Here is a 24592-nt window from a genome sequence, read left to right on the forward strand (position 1 = left end):
AGTGTAAAGAAAGGAGGCAGGGAGGAATGGAGTGGACCCCAACCCTTCCATTGGCATGCTCAGGAGGGAGGGGATTAGAGTTAAAGGGATTTGGCAGGTAGGAATGGGCGAGAGGTGTCGGTGGGTAGGAATCAGTGGGTGAGAGACATTTCAGAAGTCATGGTATAAGGTAAGGTAGTGGCAGGAGAAGGAGAGGGGGTGAACTAACATCCTCCTCATCAGAACCCTCATATTTATCTTCAGAGGAGTTTGGACAGCTGCCTGAACCCTCCTCATCCTCACTTTCATCTGTATTGTCAGGAGTGGACTCGGGTGAAGGGCCTAACATTTTATGGTCCCACAAGCAGTGTAATAAGTCAGGCTTACTTCCTTTATCATTGAGGCCACATATCCTACACACTATATCAATTCTTGAAATGATAAATATATGTAGCCCCCAGGCCTAAAGCAGGCCATGGTGTGGTTCTTGAATACAAGAAGTACACTTCACTTTGGCTAAACCAAACCTACTGGATGGTTTACTTTGGATGCAAAGTATCTCAATCAATGTAATGCAATCCACATTTATCCCTGTGCATGCCAACACTGTTAGGACAGTTCTTTTCTGCAGTCCATCTAAGGGCTTAGTAAAACATTCAACTTAGACAGTACAATACTCCACTCTTAGTATAATGCTGTACTACCTGAGTTCATGGTAGCGTAGACAGAGCAGCCAGGCTTATCTTAGGAGGGAGAGAGGACTGTTGAATCAGTACAATTAAATAGAATTATACATATGGTCCAAAGAAACACTGATACACTGTGTATTGTAAAAATGAAGGGTTTATTTTGTATACAAGCAGACCAAGAGATTCTTGGGTAAGTAAGTAGTATCATAAAGCATATAGACACATTATAAAAACACAATACTATGCTTTAAATACACAGATCAAAGCACAGACCTTATTTAGAACACCAAACATTTTATGGTCCCACAAGCCGTGTAATAAGTCAGACTTACTTCCTTTATCATTGAGGCCACATATCCTACAAACTAAATCAATTCTTGCAATTATACATTTATGTAGTCCCCAGGCCAAAAGCAGGCCATGGTGTTGGTTCTTGAATACAATAAGTACACTTCACTTTGGCTTATTTCTAGGTAAATCAGACCTTTGTATACACATTCAGTATAGGGCACATGTATTCTTGCGGAGTAAAACCACATGTTACTTTCAGATTACTTTACAGTAATACAAGGGTAGTAGACCCTGTCGGTTATGCTGTGACACTCGACAAGGAAATCACATAGTCAACCAACTTACAAATGTACTTTTCTGAATAATGGAACACAGATTCAAGGAACAGTATATAACCTCTACTACCTTTGTGATAACAGTTATGCTAGGTGAGTAAGACCTTTTTGGTGTAATAAACAGTTACAGCTGCTTTTCAGCTCGGTGGACCACAGGCTAAGATGAGCAACAAATCTTTACACTAATTTTGTATGCCCCAGCCACACAAAGTTCAGCTACACCTAAAGAAACACTTTTCAGGAATGGCACACAGCTATTCTATGCAGGTAAAACCTAAGGTTGTAATATACTATTGCTTTTAAGATCACTGGGACACAGATTGAGATAAGCAGTAATTATTTAACTTGTTTTAGGATGGTACACCGCTAACACAAGGTAAGTAAAACCTATATACTTTTTAAAGGGGCTATCCGCAACTTAAAGGTAAGTATAACCTTAGGCAGACTTATTCTGGACAGGATAACATCAAGTCAGGGGAAGCAAGACCCAATTGAGGACACTCATACATTTATCTTAACAGGAATAGTAAAGTGAAAAACAACAGCATTACTTTTGGGGAAGAGGCACAACCAATTCACAGGTGAGTAACTTAACCTTATGTATACTTTTCAGAATAGTGCAACACACGTTCAAGGTAAGAAGTACACTGTGTTAAGTTACCAACCAACTTCTTTTGAACGCTTGTTAATCTTTTCAAGACAGAACCCTTTTTTTTCCAGTTCTTCCATTATTCTATAGCATGAGCTCAATCGGAGGCAGTAGGGGGACCCTAGTAATCTATGTGCCAGCTGTAGGCAGGGTGAGATGGGGTTCAGTTGCAGGCAAAGTCAGTTCCAGAGGAAGACTGTTCAAACATGTAAGTATTTCACTTTAAAGTTAGTTAAGGCTCCAGGGACTTCAAAGAAGACACCCTATGAGGATTCCGCAGTGGGCCTGGGTCAACCGGATGAGTGGCCTCCCAATCACAGAAAACACTCCAATGCTATACAGAAATCACAGTTAGGTAAAATACACCCAGCCAACACAGTACCTTAGCACAGAAGAGTTGCAGCAGGAAGGCTTCAGGCCATGCAGCCAAAAACCTGGTCGATGGATTCCTTAGTCCAGAACACTGAAGACCACATTTTGGTAGGACATTTGCAGCAGGGATTACAGGAGAAGGCTCCAGGCAAGAGTTTTCTCGTGGCTGGATGCGGCTCTGTGCATTTGGTGCCTTTTCAGGAGCACAGAAGTAGACAGAATATTGCTGATCGGATTCTCGTTGTTTGCAAGGTCCAGCACTATGAGGGGAATTTTCGGACCCAAATCGAGCCTCTGGAGAATCCAGCAGGGTGCCAGCGAAATTTAAGCGAGCTTCGGAATTCAGAAGACTGCGCACAGCACAATGGCTCGAGGTCCCGGTGTATTGGGTTATTGCAGTCCCACAAGGTCGCAGCACGGTGTGGAATGGCTCAAAATGCAGGTCTTCTTGAGTCTAGTAGGTCTCACCAGGCTCTGGGTCTGGGTTTTCGGTTTCGGAGTCCCCAGGTCGATTGGAAGGAAGGGCTACTGCAGGCTCTGGTTACACAGCAGGCTCTCCAGTCGCTGGAAATGTCTCAGCTGCGGTTTCTTCATCTTCGGCCTTGGTTCCAGTGGTCGACTACCTCTTCAGCTTCCAGGAGCAGACTTTTATGCAGGAACCCAGCCAATCAAACAGCCTTGCAACATTCAAACTTGGGGGTTTGGTAATCCTTTCAGGATAGCCAGCCTTTCAGTATGAACTGGATTCTCACAGTCAGGCTGGACGACAAAGGGCTGCAAAAGTTTGTACTCCTCCCTCGCTTCCTGCCTTCAGACACTCTGGTACTTGGTCGGGGAATCCACAGGATTCCCGCCTTAGATAAAGTTAACACAAAGGAGTTTCCCGTCCTGGATGTCCGGGGAAGGAACATGAAGGGACAAGAAATTCTAAAAAAGACTGGCCCTTTTGGTAAAATGAGCACCCATGGGTGCCTTTACCCGAGGCTGTGCAAACAGCCTGTGGTAAAGGAGCACCGAATTAGTAAAAAGGTTCACTGCCACCAGCCATTAAAGGTAATTTTGTAACGTAAATGTTACATTTAAAATTAGAAAGGGGATACTACGTATCTCCCCAGCACGCCACATAAGGTGCGGGGTGCTGGTCTCACCTAATTAAATGTAAAAGGGATTCAAGGATCCTTTCTATCCTTGAGAACTGTATTTCTCACAAGGTTAGCCAGAGAAAGTTAAAAGGGGAGCCCAAAGGGCAACCCAGCAACAATAGGCACTTATTGCCAAACAGGTGTCAAAGAGGATAACTTTTAAAAGACACTATGGGAGAGTCTTAAAAATGGCATCCATAAAGAGTAAACAACTCTTGAGAGTGTGGAAAATGATTCCCACTCAGAGGAGTAAGGAAAAATAATCCACCAATAAAAGCAAAAAGTTCTGGGGTTGACCCAGGTCAGGAAGATATATCATTGATAAGAAAATCTTATCTAACAGTATTCTAGGGTAGATAATTCGACCACCTAGCATTCAGTCGTAGCACGTAGAGCAGAGAGAACATTGAAAATGTTTGTAGGGGCAAATTGACTTCAGTAGAATTCCCTCTAACAAAAAAAAGTTCAAAGATACACAAAAGGCAAAAGGAAGGAAGCAAAAGGTGTAGGTGGTCCCAAGAAATGGAACAGCACAATACCTAGGAATAGAATTCTGCCCTAAGGACTTCGGCAAGGCTGCTTTTCAGTGCTCCAGTCTATGTATTATGCTAATTCTGTCATTGTGCATCCATTCTGTTATAGTTCTAATTAGTTTGTTTATTCTTGCACTAAGTGTGTGATTTAGAACGCTAGTTGTGATGTTAGTATCTGTAACTGCTTATTTCAGATGGTGAGGTGGTGCTGGACACAGAGAACAAACCCCTTGCCATAAATGAGCTGGTGGCACCACATTTGCTTAAGCCCACTGGAAAACAGCCTCTACCCTCTGGAGCAAAGAGGTATGGTGAACAGAAATTAATTTTAATTCATTAATCTTATGGGTGTATTAATCTAGAAATTTGTCTAGTGATTGAGTTGACTGATATTGGTGTTTTGTCTCCCATGTTTTATATAGAAGAACAGAATGTATACTTGATTATTAGCAAGTCTTTATTTTAACCGTTTGAGTGCCCTCCTTTTGTGCCTTTTCTTCTCATTGACAGCAACATCAAAAGGTTGTTTATGTATAGGTACACAAGAATAGGTCAGAGTGTTAGAATCCTGACCTGTCATGTCCAAGTTATTAAACGACTAAAGACACTAGGGCAGTGCAGCCCACCAAACATTTAATCTGCTGCTAGCATTAGCCGTATTTCGAATGGCTTGTGTCCTCCAACGTATTCCTCATCTTTGATATTCAATATCCAGCTTCAGCTGCTTCTAAATGTTTTTTTCCAGAAGAGGGCGCTGTGCGTCGATGCAGTCAACTCGATGTCCCTCGCGGGCCTCAGTCTCTAAGATGTCACCGAAGGTGTATATGTAGCACAAGCAGCGTCCGTTAGCTTCAGTTCCATTTTTCCGAGTAAGCTGCTTTGAGAACTACAGAATGCCTGAATAGTTTTGTTTGTGAAAATCGAAATGTCTTCATCTTCGACACCGACCGCCACGAAGACCGGAGATGGGGTTTAAACCCAAAGACCGGGTTTAAAAAGTGTCAGGACTGCGCTTCTGAGATGTCAATAACTGATCTGCATCGAGTATGCTTATGATGTCTCGGTATGGGGCACAAGACCTCGGCCTGCTCGAAATGCCAATCGATGACCAGAAAAGCTGTGAAGGAGTGAAAGGAGAAATTGGCAGTAGGTAGAAACCCCATGACTTCCCCATCGAAGAAATCTTCTTCGGATGATGCGAGAGTCGACTCTCCTCGAAGGAAGAAAGTGAAGTCCAAGTCGAGGAGTGGCTCCCACCACTCGTCGAAGAAGCGCCACGATAAGTCGCTTACTTTGGCTTCTTCGTCAGACTCCTCTCTTGATAGAGCTATATCTTGTCCCACAAAGGCCTCCACTCCTGCCGAATGGGAAGCATTCAGGTTAGAAATGTTGAAAGTTTGGAAAAACAAAAACCCTCGACAAGCCATGCTCCTAACACGCTTTCTAAAGCCGGTAAAGAAAGAGCTTGAGCCAAATCCTGCGCACCCTCAAGCCCAGTATGAAGGCCAGATCACCATCGAGAGCCGTCCAGGCATGGACGTGATGAGGAATCATCGAAGGATCCTTCGAGTCGAAGAAGAGGTCATCGACGGCAGCCGCGCCCTCAACGCCAGCCGCGCCATCGACACCATTGGCGCCATCGAAGTCGAAAAATACTTCATTGAAAATATCGATTCCTCGAGCATTGGGTTCATCATTTTTTAAACCTTCAACGCCATTACCAGATACAACTGATTTGCTTTACCTAGAAAGGATTATTTTAAGTCACTAACCTCTATTTATGAGGCCAGTGAGCCATCCGATAACTATGCGTCATTTGGGTTACAGTATGGTACACCAAATAGCTTTATATCAGAGGAGTCGAGGCTAAAAGATCTTTATGAAAACTCACAAACAGCCAGTGGAGTGGACACTTCACCAGAGCTAGAATTTGGTAAACTTGAATCTGATGAACATGCAGATGCATCATCTAGACAGTTGATGTGTAAGGTTGTAGATTACTTGGCATGGCGTAGGCCTACCCTCCCATTCAAGCAGCGTGATCTAACGAACATCCTTGATAATCGTCCACAAAAGGATCCCATTTTACCTTTCCATGTTGCACTTCAAAAAAGGTTGTCTGCCAATTGGGAGACACCGGAGTAGTGGTGACCCCAACTACTTATCAAAACACCCCATCCCAGAAAGTCTGGTGGTGCAGCCAGCTACTGCGGCTTCAAAACAGGCAGCGTATCCAACCATCAAACTGGATAGGGATGTCAAAAGGGTAGATGCATGGGCAAGGAAAGTATTTTCTGTAGGGACCATGGCTGTTAAGTCAGCCAACTCCATATGTGCCTTAGCAAAGTTTTCATTCACTCTATGGGACTGTATTTCTATGGCGGCTGAGCATATTCCCAAAGGGGAGGAAAGAGGCGGTTTCTTGGATATGGTTAGAGACGGCAAAGAAGCCATGTGCGAGTCTCTTCAGTCGGATCTGGATTCTGTTGACGGCATCAGCAGAGCCATGGTGGCAAGCACCGTAATTTGCAGGTTTGCGTGGTTAAGGAAGTCTGGTTTTGTACCGGAAGTGCAATCTAGACTCCTTAACATGCCTTTTGACAGGTCTAACCTTTTTGGCAGAAAAGCTGACTAAAGCCTTCAAGCTGCAGACCTCAAAGGCAGCAGCCAAATCTTTAGGTGCCGCTATAAGACAGCTTCAGCCCTTTCGCTCCAGTGGCCTCCTTTCGCTACTACTCCTTAGTTGGAAGAGCGAGAGGAATGGCTGGTCAAAGAGGCCAAAGAAGATTCTCTCTTGGTGGACGAGGGAGAGGTGCAAAGCCCGCTCAAGCAGGGGCATCTTTACCGACAGCCACTGCTTCAGCCACCTCAAAACCTCTCTGAGGTCTTGAGTCACGAAACCCCAGTGGGAGGCAGACTGTCTCCGCATCTCAAACAATGGCAAGAATTACTTCAGATGCTTGGGCATTAGAAACCATAGCCCAAGGTTACTGCCTTCCTTTCATTCAGAGACCTCAGAGCCATCCATCTTTGAGGGTTCCAGATCTGCTCCTTGTGCAGGAAATGTTGACCCTACTAAAGAAAGGTGCTATAGAGCCGGTACCTGTAGCAGAGAGGAACAAAGGATGGTACTCTCCATTGTTCCTAATAGCCAAAAAGGACAGAGCACTCAAACCCATCTTGGACTTGAGATACTTGACCAAGTTCCTCATAAAGGACAAGTTCAAGATGGTCACACTTTCTCAGATCCTTCAGGCCCTACAACTCCAGGATTGAATGGTGTCGTCGGAACTCCAGGATCCTTATTTTTATGTGCTAATCCATCTCAAGCAAAGGAAATACCGGAGGTTCGCCATTGGCTGTTCTCATTATCAGTTTCGAGTTCGGCCTTTCGGGCTGACCTCCGCCCAAGGATTTTCACCAAACTGATGGCGGTGGTGGCAGCGAGTCTCAGGAGGGGGTATTCAAGTCTACCCCTACCTGGACGATTGACTGATCAGGGCACGTTCTCCTGAACAAGTCCTGGAGCATCTTAACGTCGCCTGCCACTCTCTTCACAGACGGGGCTTCTCCCTCAATTAAGTCGTCCCATATGCCACCATCCCAAAAGCTCCAATTCATCGGGCCGTACTGGATACATCCTTGGGAAAGAGCTCGCCACCCGAGGGGAGGGCTCAAGAAATTCTGTAGATGGTCTCCAAGTTGCTGAGTGCCCAGCGTCTCCCGGCCTTTTACTTTTTGAGGTTGCTCAGCCTCATGGCATCCTGCATTTCTCTGGTGCCAGAGGCTCACCTGAGAATGAGATCCCTTCAATGGGCTCTCAGGACTCAATGGTCTGTTCTCGGGCAATATGTCAGACCTACTTCAGTTTCCAAGCAGGGTCGCACAGGCTCTCATGTGGTGGGCCTGCAAGGACAACATTCTGAAGGGAGAACCTTTTTGGCAACCATTGCCTGAGATAATGGTAGTGACGAACGCCTCACGCACGGGGTGGGGAGCCCACACCAATGATCTGACAATCAGCAGTCGTTGGTCTCCATCGGAGTCTAAACTACACATCGATCTTTTGGAGCTGAGGGCAATCTGACTGTTGCTGAAGGCCTTTCTGCCCTCTGTGCGGGGAAAGAAGGTCCTGATGATAATGACAAAATAGTGGCTATGTACTACCTCAACAAGAGGTGGTGTAGGGTCTCTACCACTGTGTATAGATGCAATGCTGCTTTGGTTCTTGGTAATACAAGAGAGAATCTCCCTGTCGGCAGTTCACCTAGCCGGGGAGAAGAACACGGCAATCGACGCTCTGAGCAGGCAGAGCACAGGCTCCCACAAGTGGGAACTAGCTAAGGAAGTCCTTCAAGAACTCTCCACCCTTTGGGGAACCCCCTTAAGTGGATCTCTGCACAAGCAATGTCAACCGGAAGTGAGTGTGAACTGTACTGCTCCAGGGAATTGTACCCAAGAGGAGCTCTAGTAGACGTGTCCGTAGTGAACTGGGAGTTTCCATTCCTGTACGCGTTTCCTCTAGTCCCCATCATTCCTCACGTGATCAGGAGGTTGAGAAAGTTTGGGAAACGCATGATCCTAATTGCCCCAGATTGGGCCAGGATGATGTGGTACCCAGACCTTCTGGACATGTTTATCTGCCCTCCAGTATGTCTTCCACAAAGAGAGGACCTTCTCTCTAAAGAGGGGGGGTCAGGCTCTCCATCCAGAGGTCAAGACATTCAGCCTTCACACATGGTTTCTTAGAGGCTGAGATACAAGAATTGGGACCTCCCGGATGACTTAATGGAGATTTAGCTTTTGGCCAGAAGGCCAGCAACGTAATCCTTGCACTGCTGCCTTTGGAACAAATTCTGCAGCTGGTGCAGGGACAAGAATGTAGACCCTTTACTATTCAAGACACCAGAGGTGTTCTCTCTTCTACTGTACCTAGCCAATCTGGGACCCCAGGTTGGAACAATTACAGGTTATTTGGCCGCGCTATCCATCTTTAAGCGCTCATTTAAAGTTATTTCATATTTTAAAATACCACTGGTGATCCAATTTCTGAAGGGACCCGGCAATCTGTTCCCTCCATCTCCTTTTCAGGTTCCTGTTTGGAACCTAAATTTGGTGTTAAATTGTCTGATGTGTGTACCATTTGAACCTTTACATTCATGTGCATTAAGGTTACTAACGTTCAAAACCATTTTGTTGGTAGCACTAACTTCAGCCCGTAGAGTGAGTGAGTTGCAGGCACTATCATCTAAACCACCCTTTACGGTATTCCACAAGGACAAAGTCGTCCCTATGGTTAAACCTTCATTTTTGCAAAGATCATTTCATGTTTTCATGTAGGACAAAAGATTGTGTTGCCCACTTTCTATCCTCTTCATGGTGGCAAGGAGGAAGAGAGGTTGCACAGATTAGATCCACATAGAGCTCTAAGCTTCTACATTGTCCAAACTGTCTGGATGATCAACTTTTTATTGGTTATACAGGTCACATACTGCGTCAGGCTGTAACAAAGCAGACCTTATCAAGATGGATGATTCTGCCTATTTCAGAATGCTGCAGGCTGGCAGGCAAAAATCTTTCAGAAGGCTTGAGGACCCATTCCACCAGGTGCATGGCAACCTCTTCGGCCCTGCAAAGAGGTGTTCCTGTTAAAATATTTGAGAGGCAGCTACGTGGTCTTCAATACACACATTCACAAATCATTCCTGCCTTGATTCTTCCCTCGGTCTGGATGGAAATTTTGGAAAAGCTATCCTACATTTGGTTCATGGAAACCGCTGTCATGATTCCTGCCCCTCATGTCCCCAGCCCTCCAAGATGTCGGGCTGGAGCCAGGCCACGATCACCTACATGGCCCTCAAGCGCCTCTCCATCCCTCCAAAGACCCACTTGGAGTCAGACTTGGCGCTTGTGGCACCAGACTCACTCACTCCCATAGGATAACATTGGGGATTGGACTTGTAGTGCATTGATGCCCCCACATATTTCGGTTCCCAGAACTGCATGGGCAGTCTAGTCTTTTGGGTGTGGTTCAGCCCAAAGATACCTGGGATACCCAGAGACTATTTAAGCCACGCCCAGGCTGAGAAACATGCTTTGTGTTTTCTGCACCTGCAGCGTGACACTCACCGTGTTCGGATCGGTCTCCAATAGGCCTGCATCTTTTCTTCTGCGCTCAGCTCCTGCAAGAACACCGTTAGGAACAGCCTTACCTTGCGGCGCTTCTGCCCATCATTCATCGCTCCTTCTGTTCTGAGGGCATCTTCGGCGGTGTCATTCCCATCCCGGCACGCTGCTTCCTAAGGAAAAGGGAAAAGAACAGAAAAAAGGCATTAGTAAGCATTCAGCAAATCTTCGCTTATTTTTAAAGACTGTACGAGCTTCAAACGCTTACCTGAATCCGAGCCGCTCTGGGGGAACTCTGTCTCCGGAACTTCTCATCCATCTGCAAGAGGGAAAAGACACTCCAGGTTAGCGTCGAAACATCTAGAGGTGCCGCATACCGCGCTTACTCACCGCATTTCTTCTTCATTACCGGCATCCACGCTGAAAACGTTGCAGCACCTAAAAGACACAGGAAAAGAACTCCGTTCAATACAAATACGAAATGGGCGCATCGCGCTCTCACTCACCGTCAGCGCTACTCATCTCAGCAGCACGCCACCATCATCTAAGGAAGGAAAGGAACGAAGTTAGAGAACTGTTCAAAAGACTCATTATACTTACCTGTCGGACTCTTGCCAGTGAAGTAACTAGACAGCAGCGAGCCTGCATCAATCAACGCGCCCCTGCACTGAAAGCAGGGCGGAGAGCACACTTTCCAAGAAAACAAGGCAGAGTCTCCAGTCAAGTAGACTCCAGGGAAGGGTTTGAGGTCGTAAGAGGTCAGTACAGGCTGAGTGACGTCCCCGTGGATACCAGGTGAGCATTACAACCATCGATAAAATTCGTACTCCCTCCACCAAAACAAACACTGCTTTGGGAGTGTATCAAAGATGAGGAATACGTGGGAGGGCACAATCCATTCGAAGAACAAGTTACTTACCCCTGGTAATGTTTTTTTCGACTGGATGTCCCTCCCACGTATTCCTCATCGCCCTCCCAGCCTACCACACAGCGTTTGCTCCTTCAAAGCTTAGCACGGTCAAACACGTGTTTATGCAGGTAGTTCTACTGAAAGAAAAAACAGAACTGAATCCAACGGGCGTTGCGCATGCTATATATACCTTCGATGACCTCATCCTTGAGACAGAGGCCCTTGAGGGCCATCGAGACGACTGCATCGACGCATAGCACCCTCTGCCTTTGAGGTGTAGGCGAGCATGATGTATGGCTTTTATAACTCGTCTGTACACAAGTGTTTCTAGGTGCCACAAGACAGGGGTGCGGGGGAACAGAGGGAGGAGAAAGCAACAATCCTCCTAGGCCCTGTCATTCAGATCGCGCAAGTGCAGGGAGAGGATGGGTAGAAGTGCCAAGTGGGGCGGTGGGTCATAAGCGCAGGTAATCAAAAAGTGCAGCCAAAGGGTGGCTCAGTGCAGGTATAGGAAAGTGCAGCCAACGGGTGGCTCTTAAGTGCAGAGAGAGGGGACTGTAGGGTTTCAGATACAGACCACAAGTGCTGTGGGAGCCAGGCGGCAGTGCAAGGTAGGTGCAGCTGGACAAGCGAGGACCTGGGCCAGAGTTCAGAGGGTGGCCAGGTGACCAGTGCGTGGATCAGACGGGTCATCAGTATGGGAGAGGAAGAGGGAAAGCGGAGGTGGAGAGGAAGGTCTTGAGTTGCTTCCGGAACCAGGAGTGGTTGGCTCAAGTTTGAGAGGGGCAGGGAGGCTGTTCTAGAGGGAGGCCCCAGCCGAAGAAAGAACTTCCCCCAACATTCTGCTTGGAAAAGTGACTGACCCTTAGAGTTGGAGGTGGATGAGCAAAGAGCTTGAGAAGGAAGGTGTTTCGGAAGAGGGAGTTGGAGGTTGTGTGGTCCCAGGCCCCAGAAAGCCTTGTGGACAATGCAAAGGTTCTTGAACTTGATCCTTGCCGCCACTGCGAGCCAGTGAAGAGATTTCAGTGCTGGAGAGATATGATCCCTGGGCTTGAGGCCAAGGACAAGTCTCGCAGACCTGTTCTGAATATGTTGTAGAGGACATAGAGTAGAGGCAGGAAGATTTAGAAAGAGGCTGTTGCAGTAGTCTAGCCTAGAGAGGACCAGAGCCCTGGAGATGGTGAGCTTCTGGGGGAAAGTGAGTAAAGGAAGAATACCTCTGAGGAGGTGCAGTTGGTAGTTTGACTTCTTAGAGACGTCAAGAGATGTGAGGTGAGAAGGATGGGGTAGAGTCGAGGATGACACAAACGTTTTTAGCCTCACTGGTGGGACAAGAAAGAGGCCCCAGAGTGGGTGGCTAGCGAGGGAGAGAGAGGACAGGAGGAGCTTGTTTTCCGATGAGGAGTATCTCCGTTTTACTGGCATTTAGGCAGAGATCATTGGCAGCACACCACTCCTGGATTGTGGAAAGATAGTCAGGAATGAGAGAAGTAGTAGAGGCAGCTGATGGGAGCCTGAAAGAGAGCTGGGTGTCATCAGCATAACACTGAATGATGGAGCAGAGTGTAGCGATGCGGTGGGCAAGAGGTGCCAGATATTGGTTGAATAGCCAGGGAGAAAGGTTAGATCCCTGGAGTACACCACAGGTAGAGAGATATCGAAGAGAGGAAGAACCCAAGCTTGACCTGGGAGGGACGATCAGTGAGAAAGGAGGTCAGCCATACCAGAGCCTGATTGGTGCTACCCAGGTTATTACGGAGGCGGTTGAGCAGGATGGTATGGTTGACCGGATCAGTAGGTACTAGTAGGTCTTACTAGTAGGAAGACCGTCGCTCCTCTTCTGTTTCTTAGAATTGCCACGTCTAGGTTGGGTACTCTCAGCCCGCAATTAGGTTTGCAAGAATTTCCTGGATCCGTTAATCCTTGGACGGGTAAAACCCTTGATTTATTTTTTTTATTTTTATTTAGATTTTTTTTTAATTTTTTAATTTTTTTTTTTTTTGGGAAACTGAGGTCTGATTTTATGGCAGGAATTAATTCATGATCCATGATAATTGATGGTTCCTCACCAGAGTAAGGCGATTTAGGGCTCTAAAGAGTGGAATTGGGCATTGGTATTTGTGCCCGGGCAATCTCCTTGGCACCACAGCCTGAAAAACGAGTTGCTCAGGGGTCTGGAGGATTGTGCTCTTGATTCTAGTGCAGCGTACACATTTTGTTCAGAGAGGCCGAGTTGGCCCTGACCTTGTGCACCACAGTATCAAACAAGCAAATAAATTATTGAGTACAATATTTAAGGCAGCTAAAGATGTAAAACTCATGTCGGGGGATTCAGCAGGTCTTGAATCAACTCCCTGAAATGGAAGGGAGCTGTGATCCACCCTGCTGGAGACTTCAAGCTCCTCTTCATGATCTTAGGTTATCAAGACTTGGCTCATGCTTGGATCCAACTTGTTGAACAAGCCAGGTGACGTACTTGGTCTTTCTTCCAGCGTGTCACAGGCACTCAGCTCTGTCTCAGGGCTAATCCCTGCAACAGAATGGGGAATACTCAGTGGACGTTCCATGTCAGTTGGAACAGGCCCATAGATTTCGTACGACTTCCACTCCATGGGGGAAGTCTTCTGGCGTGGCCAAATCCGTAATGGAGCAAAGAGCTTGAGCCGCTTCGCTGTATAGCTTACTGTTTTTTGGAATGGAAGAAACTAGATATTTACTCTTGTCGAGAGCCCTTGGCGTGGTACCCGACAATGTTGCAGATGGGGATGGGGTTTTGGGAGGCAAGTTGTCGACCCCAACACTCTGTAGATTGTAGCATTTCCTGGAGCCCTTCATTAATGAAATGTTAACAATAATAATTCAACGCGCGGTTGAATGGGGCAAATGATGTTAAAGTATCAGTTGCGGCTGAAATCGCCTACCTTGTTGTTGAATGGTCGTGAAAGGGTTCACCGGTCGACACGGACTGCCGACTGTACTCTCACTTGTCAACCACTTTCGTTATATCTAATCCTTGTTCTTGGGAAAACTTCAAAGTGATGGGCAGTTTAATCAGAGCCTTATTTGTTTGTTAATAACTGTTTTGCCTAATTATGAAGTTGTCCTAATCCATGGACTGTGCAAAGTGTGATGTGCTTTTGAGTAGGTTTTAAATGTTGGTATAATATTTTAAAGTTTTCAGTTTGAAGGAAAAATGGATCATAAAGGTTTTCAGCTAACATATTTTTTTTTCAAAATATATAATGGGGTAACTAGGAAAGTTTTTGGGAATGGCCAGGAAACCACCAGATTAAGCACATCTATAGATTTAACCCCTTATGTGCCAAAGACTAGGTATCCCGTCCTTGGCATTCCCTCCCTGTTGCCAAGGACGAGATAGCTCATCCTTTTAGGCACTTTTTGCAGCCCTTCCTGGGGGCCGCTATCTACTTCTAGGAAGGGACATCTGAACTCAGGCACTTTTTTTTCAGTTTTTTCCCGTTTTCTTCCCCAAACTATGTAATTTTTCCCTTCATAGTTGTTGCCTGACATGTGTAAATCACCCCTTCCTAAACTTGGAATTTTGTCCACTTTTCAGAAATGTTTGCCTTTCTGTTCTCCCATTCAGCTTTCCTACCCTTTTCTTTCATTCCGTCCACGCATGTCCTATTGGAGAAAAAAAAGCCAAAATCGCCTACCTCTTACAAAACGGTTAACCATATCAAAATGTTTTTTTGGTTTCCACTCAACCTTTTCATGAAAGCCTGGAAAATGGGGAATTCAGCACAGCAAACCATTTGTTCCTAGCACTTACAAGGAAAAAAGCACAGGCTTCTTTGTACAACATTGTATTTACATATAAAAAAAAAAAATCTCCCTTTTTTGGTTCATTTCTCTCACCCCCTACAGCAAACTAGGATTCCCGTCGGAAAAAAGGGGCCAATTTATCGCATGTAACAAAAATGTTACAAGGGATTGAATGGCGACATACCAAAATCGCCAAAAAAAGGCATTGGCACTGGGGGGAAATACCCATGGCGGTTAAGGTGTTAAAGTAACATAAAAATGTTGTTTCAAAACAATTCGAAAATCTTGCCTCATTCTTTAAAGATATACATGGCACTGCTGCAATCTACAAAGCGGTAAAGAGTGTGGAAAAGAGACTAGGTAAGTACAAGAAGAAAATGTACGCACAGTACATGTGTAAAAATATACTCTTTGTGGGCTTTCGAAAATGGAAATGCAGTATGTTAAAGATTAAATGTGGGTCCCGGTCCACACTACATTTTTTAAAATTGTATCTGGTTTTCCAACTGGATTCCAGATGGTTGGCACCAGGTGTTGATTATTCCGATTTATGAGAGACAAGAGAATGCCCACATTCTATTGCCCCGTATCCTTTATGCACAAACGGTTTAGGGAAATTGGTCCAGCTCGACCTTGTAGCGGGGGTGGAGGATAAAGGTATATTTGCAGTTACCCAGGAGGACTTTGTGGAAGGTTTGGAATGTTCAAAACGAGCGCTAAACCTCTACCTATTAAACAGCCAACAAATGTCGACTCACCAGCTGTGATGAAGCGCTTAGCTTTTCTTGTCTCTGGAGTCAAGGCTGGTACCACGGCAGCAAGTGTCTTTACCTGTCCTGATGATCAGTGTAGGAGAGCTCTGTGTACAGTTGACATCTGCTGTAACACATGCTGGCTATTGTTCGTGGTCTTATGATTCCTTTCACAGAGGCTTTGTGGGTCTGGGTTGGAAAGGGCAAAGTCGCTTCTTTCCTTGTTTCCCCTTCGGTTCTTGCCGCCTTTCTCCTCCTCATGAATTGCTGTACTGGGATAGCTGTCTCGTCGTGCGGTTTGCCTTGCTCGTAGTGTGCTCTCTTGCTCCACCTTTTATCCCTGTGGGGAAGGGAAAGGACATTCGGGCGTGTGTGATTGTGGTCAATTGCCTGACTTTGTCTAAACCTTGTATTCGGACAGTTAGGTAAACGGTTCTGGTGTTAGTCCGTTGTCTTTTGTGTTGTTGGAAAAAGGGGGTGGGGGAAGAGTGTCTGAGTATCCTACGTGGTAGGAGGGGAAAAAAGTGTTATAAGAAGAGGGATACCGCGTCCCACCTGTCATTGTCCCACTTCCACTCCCCGAGGACCCCCCATCCAGGTGATACTCACTGGTCCACTACTAGGAACTGTATCCAATAGCGATGGCCATGTCCTGGCCACCTGCATGACAGATCCCTTGGACTAGTCAGGGAGACACCTTCAGGTTTCTCACAAGTGCTACGGTCACAAGTGAAAGCATTTTGCTACGTAGTGCCGGTCGCATATGATCACCCCCTCTGAGGGTCACAGCCCCGCAGATTCTTCCATACGTTGTCCTTGGCCAAGGCGAAACTGGCACACGCCTCTATCAAGGTGCATATGGCGGCTATCTCCCACGGTTACAGGTCATTTGGTCGAAAATAAATGGTCGACAGGACAAATGGTCGACGCAATTTGGTCGAAAGACAAATGGTCGAATTTTTATTTTTGTATTTTCACATTTTTTTTTGTTTTTTTGGGGGGGGGTCCCCCCAAGCCCCATTTTTTGCTAAAAAAAACCCTTTTTTTCCCTAAACGAAAACCTGAAAAATATATATATATAAATTTAAAAAAAAAATGTGACCATTTGTCTTTCGACCAAATTGCGTCGACCGTTTGTCTGTCGACCATTTGTCTGTCGACCATTCGTCTGTCGACCAAATGACTGGACAGCATCTCCCACTACACCAGTCTCCAGGAAGATCTTGTCTTTGGTCTCACTGTCTCGTCAAGGAGTTCCTCAAAGGACTGTTTCGATCTTTCCCGCCGGTGAAGGCTTCTGCCCTGGTGTGGGAATTAAACGTGGTGCTGATGAGGCTCATGGAGGGGTGGGCATCGAGCCTATGCATCAGGCCCTGCTCAAGTTCCTCTCGTGGAAAACTCTTTGTGTGGTCATCACCTCTGCCAGTAGGGTGGGTGTGATCCAGGCCCCAACCTGCAAACGGCCATATCTGACTTTCCACAAGTCGAGGGTGGTGCTGCGGATGCACCCCTCTTTCATGCCGAAGGTACTGTCAGATTTCCACCGCAACAAGCCTTTTGCCCGTTAACTGTGTTTTTCCCAAAGCCTTCGTCATCGGCTGAAAGGGCCTTGCACTCGCTGGACGTTGCTCGTGCCCTGAAGTTCTACGTGACCCGCACGAGTTTTCGGAAGACTACTTCTGAACTGTTTGTGAACTTTGGTCCTGTGAACCATGGGAAGGCCTTGTCCAAGGCTTCGATCTCCAGGTGGCTCTCCGGCTGCGTCAGGCACTGACATCGGTTGGCGAACCGACCTATGTTCGGCCGTCCGAGAGCCCGCTTCACCAGAGTGATCGCTGCAACGACAGCGTTCCTGTCTGGTGTGACCCTGCTGGACATCTGCAGGACTGCTATGTGGAGGTCCACGCACACCTTCACGAAGTTCTACTGCGTCAACGTGGATTCCAGAGAGGAGTCAGGCAAGCAATGCTACGCAAACTATTGCTTGAGGCGAGTCTGTTCCAGAGATGAGAGTAATTGCTTCTGTGTAGCCTTGCCAGCTCCCGTAGTTGTGTAATGTTGTACTGCTATGTATTTGTTATTCATGAGCATGTGAATCCATGCCAGACCCCATGCTGGAGAAGGAACAAGTTACTTACCTGTAACTATAGATCTCCAGCATGGGTCTGGCATGGATCACATACAAACCCTCACTCCTACCCCTCTGCGGCTCTTCTTGGTCCTACTGCCACTTTATGTGCTTTCCAAATCTGAAGATGGCTGCCATAGGATGGGCTTAGGGAGAGGACTGTCATTGGCTGGGGGCAGTATGACCCAGAGGACAGTGATTGGTTTAGAGGGAAAATACAGTTTGTAAGTGAAAGTGAAACTGTTTTCTTCTTTTACCGAGGATTCCGGGCCAGACCGGGAATATTCCAGAGCATGTGAATCCATGGCAGACCCATGCTCGAGAACAATAGTTACTGGTAAGTAACTTGTTCCTTATCTTAGGAGGGAGAGAGCATACAAATGGTTCACAAGAAACCCTAACACCCAGAAGTATTTTTTTTTTTAAATAAAGGTCTATTATAAATACAAATAGGCCAAGGTAATCTCGGTGGGTAAGTACTTTGTCATAGAGGCATAAACACAATACAAAAACACAACACAATTCTTGAGGTACACAGACCAAAGCATATACGTTGTTTAGAATAACTAACAGTATTTCTAGGCAATTCCAACCTAATCATACACATTTAGAATGGAACACACCTATTAAAGTTACTTTTAGATTACTTACAGTAATTTATGGGTAGTAGACCCCGTCAGTCATGCAGTGACACTCGGCTAAGAAATCACTTAGTAAACCAACCCTGTTGCCATGATACTTTTTTGAACAGTGGTACACAAATTCATGGAACAGTACAAACGTATAACCACATTTAGTATGACCCTCTGTTGTACTAGGTGAGTAAGAGCTCATGTTGTAATAAACTATTACAGTTGCGGATCAGTGGAACACAGATTGAGGAAAGCAATAACTCTGTAACTTATTTTAGGATGGCACAGGGCAGACCAAGGTTAGTAAAACCCACAATACACTTATGAATTGCACACAGCTATTCAAGGTAAGTAAAACCCAAGGCAGACTTATTCTAGACAGGCTATACAGCAGGTCAGTGGAAGCAAGACCCAGTAGGTAAATGTATACACTTACATTCTGAAAGTAATAGTTGGGTGAATATTCTGAAAGTAATAGTTGGGTGAAACCATCACCATTACTTTTGGGAAGTGGGGGAACCAATTCACAGTTGAGTAAAATAACTTAATACTTTGAAGAATGGCAAAACACATTCAAAGGATAGTAAGAACATTTGTAACCGCTCATATTTCCGAGGGGCAGTTACCAAACCATCTATTACAAGTAATTAGAATTCGAATTGTTCTTTTATAACGCGCTTAATACCAGCCAGTAGTTTCTCAGCACGGGATTGGGATTCAAACCTGTGTTGCGCTGTGTTGTCTTACTTCCAAGACAAACGCGTTGCCTCTGAGCTATCCTTCCTCACCAAGTAAGTAACTTTTAAGCACTTAATGCATTTACTAGGCAAAAAGACCCAAACCTTATAATTAGAAGTCCTTTCCTATTCTTGGAGCATGAGTGTTCTCAGTGGTAGGAGGGGGTCACTAGGTCTCTAGTGGCCAACAGACCGGTCAGGATAGGCACAGGTGTCAGAAAAGTCAGAGTTCCTGAGCTAAGCTGTATTTTACTTATTTTTTGTTTGTTTTTGTTTTCTTTGTTAGTTAAAATTTGAATCTTCACATAGATACAAAAAAGGCAAACTTCATACGCAACTAAGAAAATATTTCCTTTACAGTTGAGAAAGAGGGGAGAAAACAGACATAGGTAACCAGTAATAATTAAAAGTAATAATCAAAAGTAGTACGAAGAAAGAGCTGCCAGATACAGGGGAAAAGAAATCAAACCAATTTAACATTAAAAGACAAGAAAAATGAGTCAAAGCTAAAATTTCACAATAAACTTGCATCCCTCAGTTCATAGAACAAACATACCAAATATTTTAGCCCCCCCCCCCCTCTTTTCTTTGAGAGGTTCAATTATCTTCAGGCATTTCAGCACTTCCAGCGACAGGAATGTCTCATGCCCCTCTGACAGGTGGTTCCAAAATTCCTCAGTTTAGCCAGTCGATGTTGTGGACAAAACAAGAGAAATGGACGGCCCTTTGTTGACTTCTGCCAGCGCATGACATTAAGAGATGTTTCACGTTTTGTTTCACATTACTGTCACACAGATTGCATCTACTGTCGATCAATGGCCCCTTGTTCCTGATTCTCAGTAGGTTACGAGTGATGTATAAATTCATATGAAATCTTAGAAAGTTCGCCCTCCATAAAGGATTGGGAAACCTTGTAAGGTAGCGGGGTAAATATCCTTGTGGTTTCTCAGTGACTTTAAAATTCTCGAAGCATTTCATATTCACGGATGTTTCCCTTGTTTCAATCCTTTCATTCAGGCATATCGCTTTTTTTTACTTTCATTGGGTTATCCACAAGATCTTTTTTTGATAACTGCCATTTCAGCAGCAAGGCTGAAGCTTCTTCCTTCAGATTAAGCAGAAATGCATTGGTGTTTGCCATTAAAATGCTAATGTCAGCGTAAAGGGTATCATCTTGAGGATTCATGATTGATCTATATAACAAGATCCTTCTCCAGCCAGCATGGGATTGCAACGATTGGAGATCCAGTTCATAGCGTATCCTAGCCATTGATAATTATAGTGTTAGATTGAGTACTTTTTTCCATATACTACCCTCATTTCGCACCCATTTGATTTTCTGGCCATTATCCCAATATGAATGCCATAAATGATGACAGGGATAACTTTGCCGTTGTAGAATGTAATTGGGGGCAGTAGGGTAAATCTACAATATACAGAAGAAAATTGTTCTGATGTTTGTTAATCTGCCTAGAATCACATACTGTGCATATAGTCTGACATCCAGTGGTAACCACAGAGTATTGCATCTTGTCTTTCGAGAATCGAAAGGGGACGTTGATATGGGCGTGCCTGTAACACTATCCCTACGTGACATGTAGTATACCCGTAATCCCTCATGCGCCGAGGACCTTCAATTGTTTTTTTTCTGCCCAGCATACTGGTCGCCTTATGCGGAGCTCGTCCAGAGACATTGCTATTGTTATCCTTTCGACCCTTGGTCGTATATTATAAAGTTATTGAATATTCCCCTACCATACATTCCTTCGACAGCTGTTTCCTGATCTATGCTGAAGGCGGTTTCATGGACCTACGACGGACAGTGTTCCGGTCGGCGCTGCCGACCACGTGCCCGGGCCTTCTGGCCGGCCTACACAGTAGGGAGAGTGGAGTTGGGTGGACATTTCCTTTTCTGAGTGCCTTTCCCTTTACTCTCTCTTTGTTCCCTGGGTCTTTTTGTCACTTTATTTTTCCTTGGCTATGCAGAGGACTCAGTTTAAGTTTTGTCCTTCTTGTAAGGCCAAAAATCCTTGGATGGATAAACACTGCAAGTGTAATAGGTGTCTGCCCCTGAATCACAACGAGGCGGCTTGTGCGGCTTGCAAGCTCCTGCGTCCAAAGAGACTAAAGGAGCGCCGCGTTAAGCGCTGGGCGGCCTACGAAATGTTGCAGGACGAGTCTAGTTCTCCTGCTGCCACAACTGCCGATTGTGACGAGGGGCTAAGTGATGAACAGGCCTCCGATTCGGAGGCCATTGACCTCTTGGTAGAGCATTCCTGCTCCGCGTTGCCTGTATTTGGCCCTGTCAGGCAAGACTCTGGTCCTGCTATGGGAACTGTACACCCCGGCGACATGGACGCACACTCTTTACACACTAAGGACACAACCCCGGGACGTCTTCGACAAAACAGTCAAAGGGACCCATAGCGCCAACGGGCGCACTGCATATTTCGGCAGTGCCCGTCGACCGTCTGGATTGGCAGCCCTCCCCGCAACCGCATGTGCACCTTGCGACCGGGCATTCTAAATCGGAGGGCGCTGCCACCAATATTCAGGAGACCGTCGAGATGCATCGGAAGAAGGCGTCCATGCTCGAAGATCCCGGTTACGCCGAAAACAACCGTGCAACCGCAGGCCCCAACTAAACACCTTTCCGCCTCTCAAGAGGTTCCCGAAAGCATCGCTAGGATTATTTCGGCGGATAATCGAAGCAACGGTCCAGTGATTTGTCTAAATCCAGGGATAGGGCGAAGGATTCATCGGAACCCACGGAGAGGCCTAAGGACCAACGCAAGGACACACATCAACCGTCGGTCCCCCGAAAGGAGTTTTCGGAAGGCACTGGAGGGATTTCTTCGTTAAATGAGAAATCTTGACGTTCTGCGATGGAAGATCCATTACAAGAGCCTTTTCCACCCCTATTCTCCTCTGGTTCATCCTTTTGGACCAGGGAGAAGTTTGTATGTATGGATATGTTAGAGAGGTTTGTGCAACTCTCGGAGAAGTCCACGCCCAAGAGGCCTCGAGAGGATAGTCCCTTCCCCCCTGTGGCTAAACTTCAAAGTGTCTTTGATCCTTCTCAAGAAGAAGAATATACTTATGATCTGACTGAGGATGAAGTTCCTGTGGACCAATACAATCAGGTTGAAGATCCCTTTGCTGACACTGAGGATGTTCAAATAGACCCCACAGATGGTTGGGGGGACAACCCCAACCTGGTTGATCCTCAGCCTTGGCAGTCACCTAATCCAACACCGGAACCTGATGCCTTGTGCATGGATTTCCCTCAGACCGCATCCACTGGTCAGGCCTCCCCGGTTGACGACCAAATGGCGTTCAACGCATATTAAGAAAGGCAACAAAACATTTCCAGATTGCTACCCAGGAAGCTGTACCAGAGGCCGATTTTGTCGAGGACATCTTAAAAGAGAAACCACTGGCCAGCCAAGCTATTCCTCTTTTAAACTCGATCAAGGGTTGGCCCCTTCATTATTGACACCTGCCCTAACTAGAGCAGTAAATCCTAGGGTAGAAAAATTGTTTCGACCTTCCCCCTATGACCCTCTTTACATCAGGGGCCATGCCACTGCAGACTCACTGGTGGTAGCTACAACCAGGAAGAGAGCGGGGGTTCCCCTATCAACTGGGGAGGCACCCCCTGACAAGGAGTGCAAGAGACTATACGCTCTAGGGAAAAGGGTTACGGCTGCTGTGGCTTTTTCGACTCGCATCGCAAATGACACGACTTTGTTGGGTAGCTGTGCCGATGCACAATGGGCCATGCTACAGGAGGGCCTTCAAAAAGTCCCAGAACCGCTGCGGGCTCGCCTGCTCTCCACGGTAAAAGAAGGCAGACAGGTTAATCCGAGTATCCTAAAGAATACTCTGGATGCGGCAGAGACAGCTAGCAGGTCCTTGGCTCAGGGTCCCCTCCTGAAGAGGCATGCATGGTTATGAAACTCTGGTTTCAAACCAGAGACTCAAGAATCACTAATAAATAAGCCGATGGAGGAAACTAATTTATTTGGGAAGGCAGTTGACGAAGCGCTCAAAACTGCTAAGAAAGAGCATGACACCCTCAAAACCCTGGATCAGATCACCCAGAGGCTTTCCCCAGGTGGGGGGCGGGTCTAGACGTACCTTTCATGGCCAATGTTTCCCTCAGAACCAATACGGCTCAGGAAATAATTGGTCATCTCCCCAAGGAACCAGCAGTTACACCGCCCTGTATCCTCCAAGAGGTCAACGACGTGGAAAAGGAAGGAGCTGGAATGCTACCCCTCGAGGCTCCCCGGCCTCAGGATAAAAATCACCCGCAGATCCGGGTCCCTTCCCATGCCTCCCTGGTCGGGTGCCGGCTAACATAATTTCTTCATGCATGGGAGGGGATAATTACAGACCAGTGGTTACTCAAGACCGTCGCCCACAGGTACTGTATAGAATTCTGCCAGTCTCCCCAAGTCAGACCTCCACGTTTAAGATGGCTGACGCCAGAACATCTGTGCCTCCTGCTACAAGAAGTCGAGACCCTGCAGAAAAAGGGTGCCATAGACGTCGTACCTCTCCAACAGGTAAACAAGGGTATTTATTCAGTGTACTTCCTAGTACCCACAAAGGATCTCACCATGCGCCCTGTACTAGATTTGCGCCCAGCGAACACATTTGCCAAACCACAACATTTTTGTATGGTCACTCTGCAGGAGGTCATCCCCTGCTCACACGGGGATTACATTGCAACATTGGACATGAAAGATGCATACTTTCATATTTCAATATTGCCGGCGCACAGAAAATACCTCAGATTCGTGATACAGGACAAGCACTATCATTTCAAGGTACTACCCTTCGGCATAGCCTCAGCTCTGAGGGTATTTACAAAGGTACTGGCAGTGGCCATGGCAGCAACACACCTGCGCAGGCTATCCATCCTGGTTTATCCTTACCTTGACTGGCTCATAACAGAGGACTCGACAATAGACCTTTTATTCAGCCTGGGATTCTCCAACAAGAAGAAATCCAGCTTGGACCCCAGTCAAGTCAAGCCATTCCCATGGGCTCTAATTTGAACAAAGGACGGCCTCGTCTTCCCCTCCAACGAGAGGGTCCAAACCATGTTTCAAATCCCTCACTGTGTAGCCAGTCGAGAGGTGACGGTATGCAAGGCTATGCGTCTGCTAGGAATGATGGCGTCCTGCATTTATTTGGATCCTCACGCGCACTTGCGTCCAATGCAGGAGTGACTCAACAGCCGGTGGTGTCGGGCCAGTGGACATTGGGACGATCTAGTGGTTGTCTCGCCAGCCCTTGTTCTCTCGCTTGGTTTGGTGGTCAAGGGAGAATCTCTTGAAGGGAAAATCCTTCACCAGCCCAGCAGTGGAGGCCACTCGCACTACAGACGCATCTCTCACAGGGTGGGGAGCTCACCTGCTTCAACAAACAGCGCGCAGAGGTTGGTCGTCAGACATGGCATCCAACCACATAAATCAGTTGGAACTGTTAGCAGTATTCAAAGCACTGAAAGCCTTTCAGAC

At 46.4% G+C, this 24592-nt stretch overlaps 1 protein-coding gene across 3 annotated transcripts in view; it reads left to right on the forward strand.

Annotated features, from left to right (window-relative positions):
* TBRG4 (transforming growth factor beta regulator 4) overlaps positions 1-24592 on the forward strand; it is a 282366-nt gene that overhangs the window by 190897 nt on the left and 66877 nt on the right. For all 3 annotated transcript variants that reach the window (XM_069645809.1, XM_069645808.1, XM_069645807.1), the window contains exon 9: positions 4185-4296. In XM_069645809.1, the coding sequence (XP_069501910.1) occupies positions 4185-4296 (112 nt within the window). The remainder of the gene's footprint in view (positions 1-4184; positions 4297-24592) is intronic.

The sequence above is a fragment of the Ambystoma mexicanum genome, chromosome 2p, assembly GCF_040938575.1.
Source record: "Ambystoma mexicanum isolate Mex_15411 chromosome 2p, UKY_AmexF1_1, whole genome shotgun sequence".
NCBI lineage: Eukaryota > Metazoa > Chordata > Amphibia > Caudata > Ambystomatidae > Ambystoma > Ambystoma mexicanum.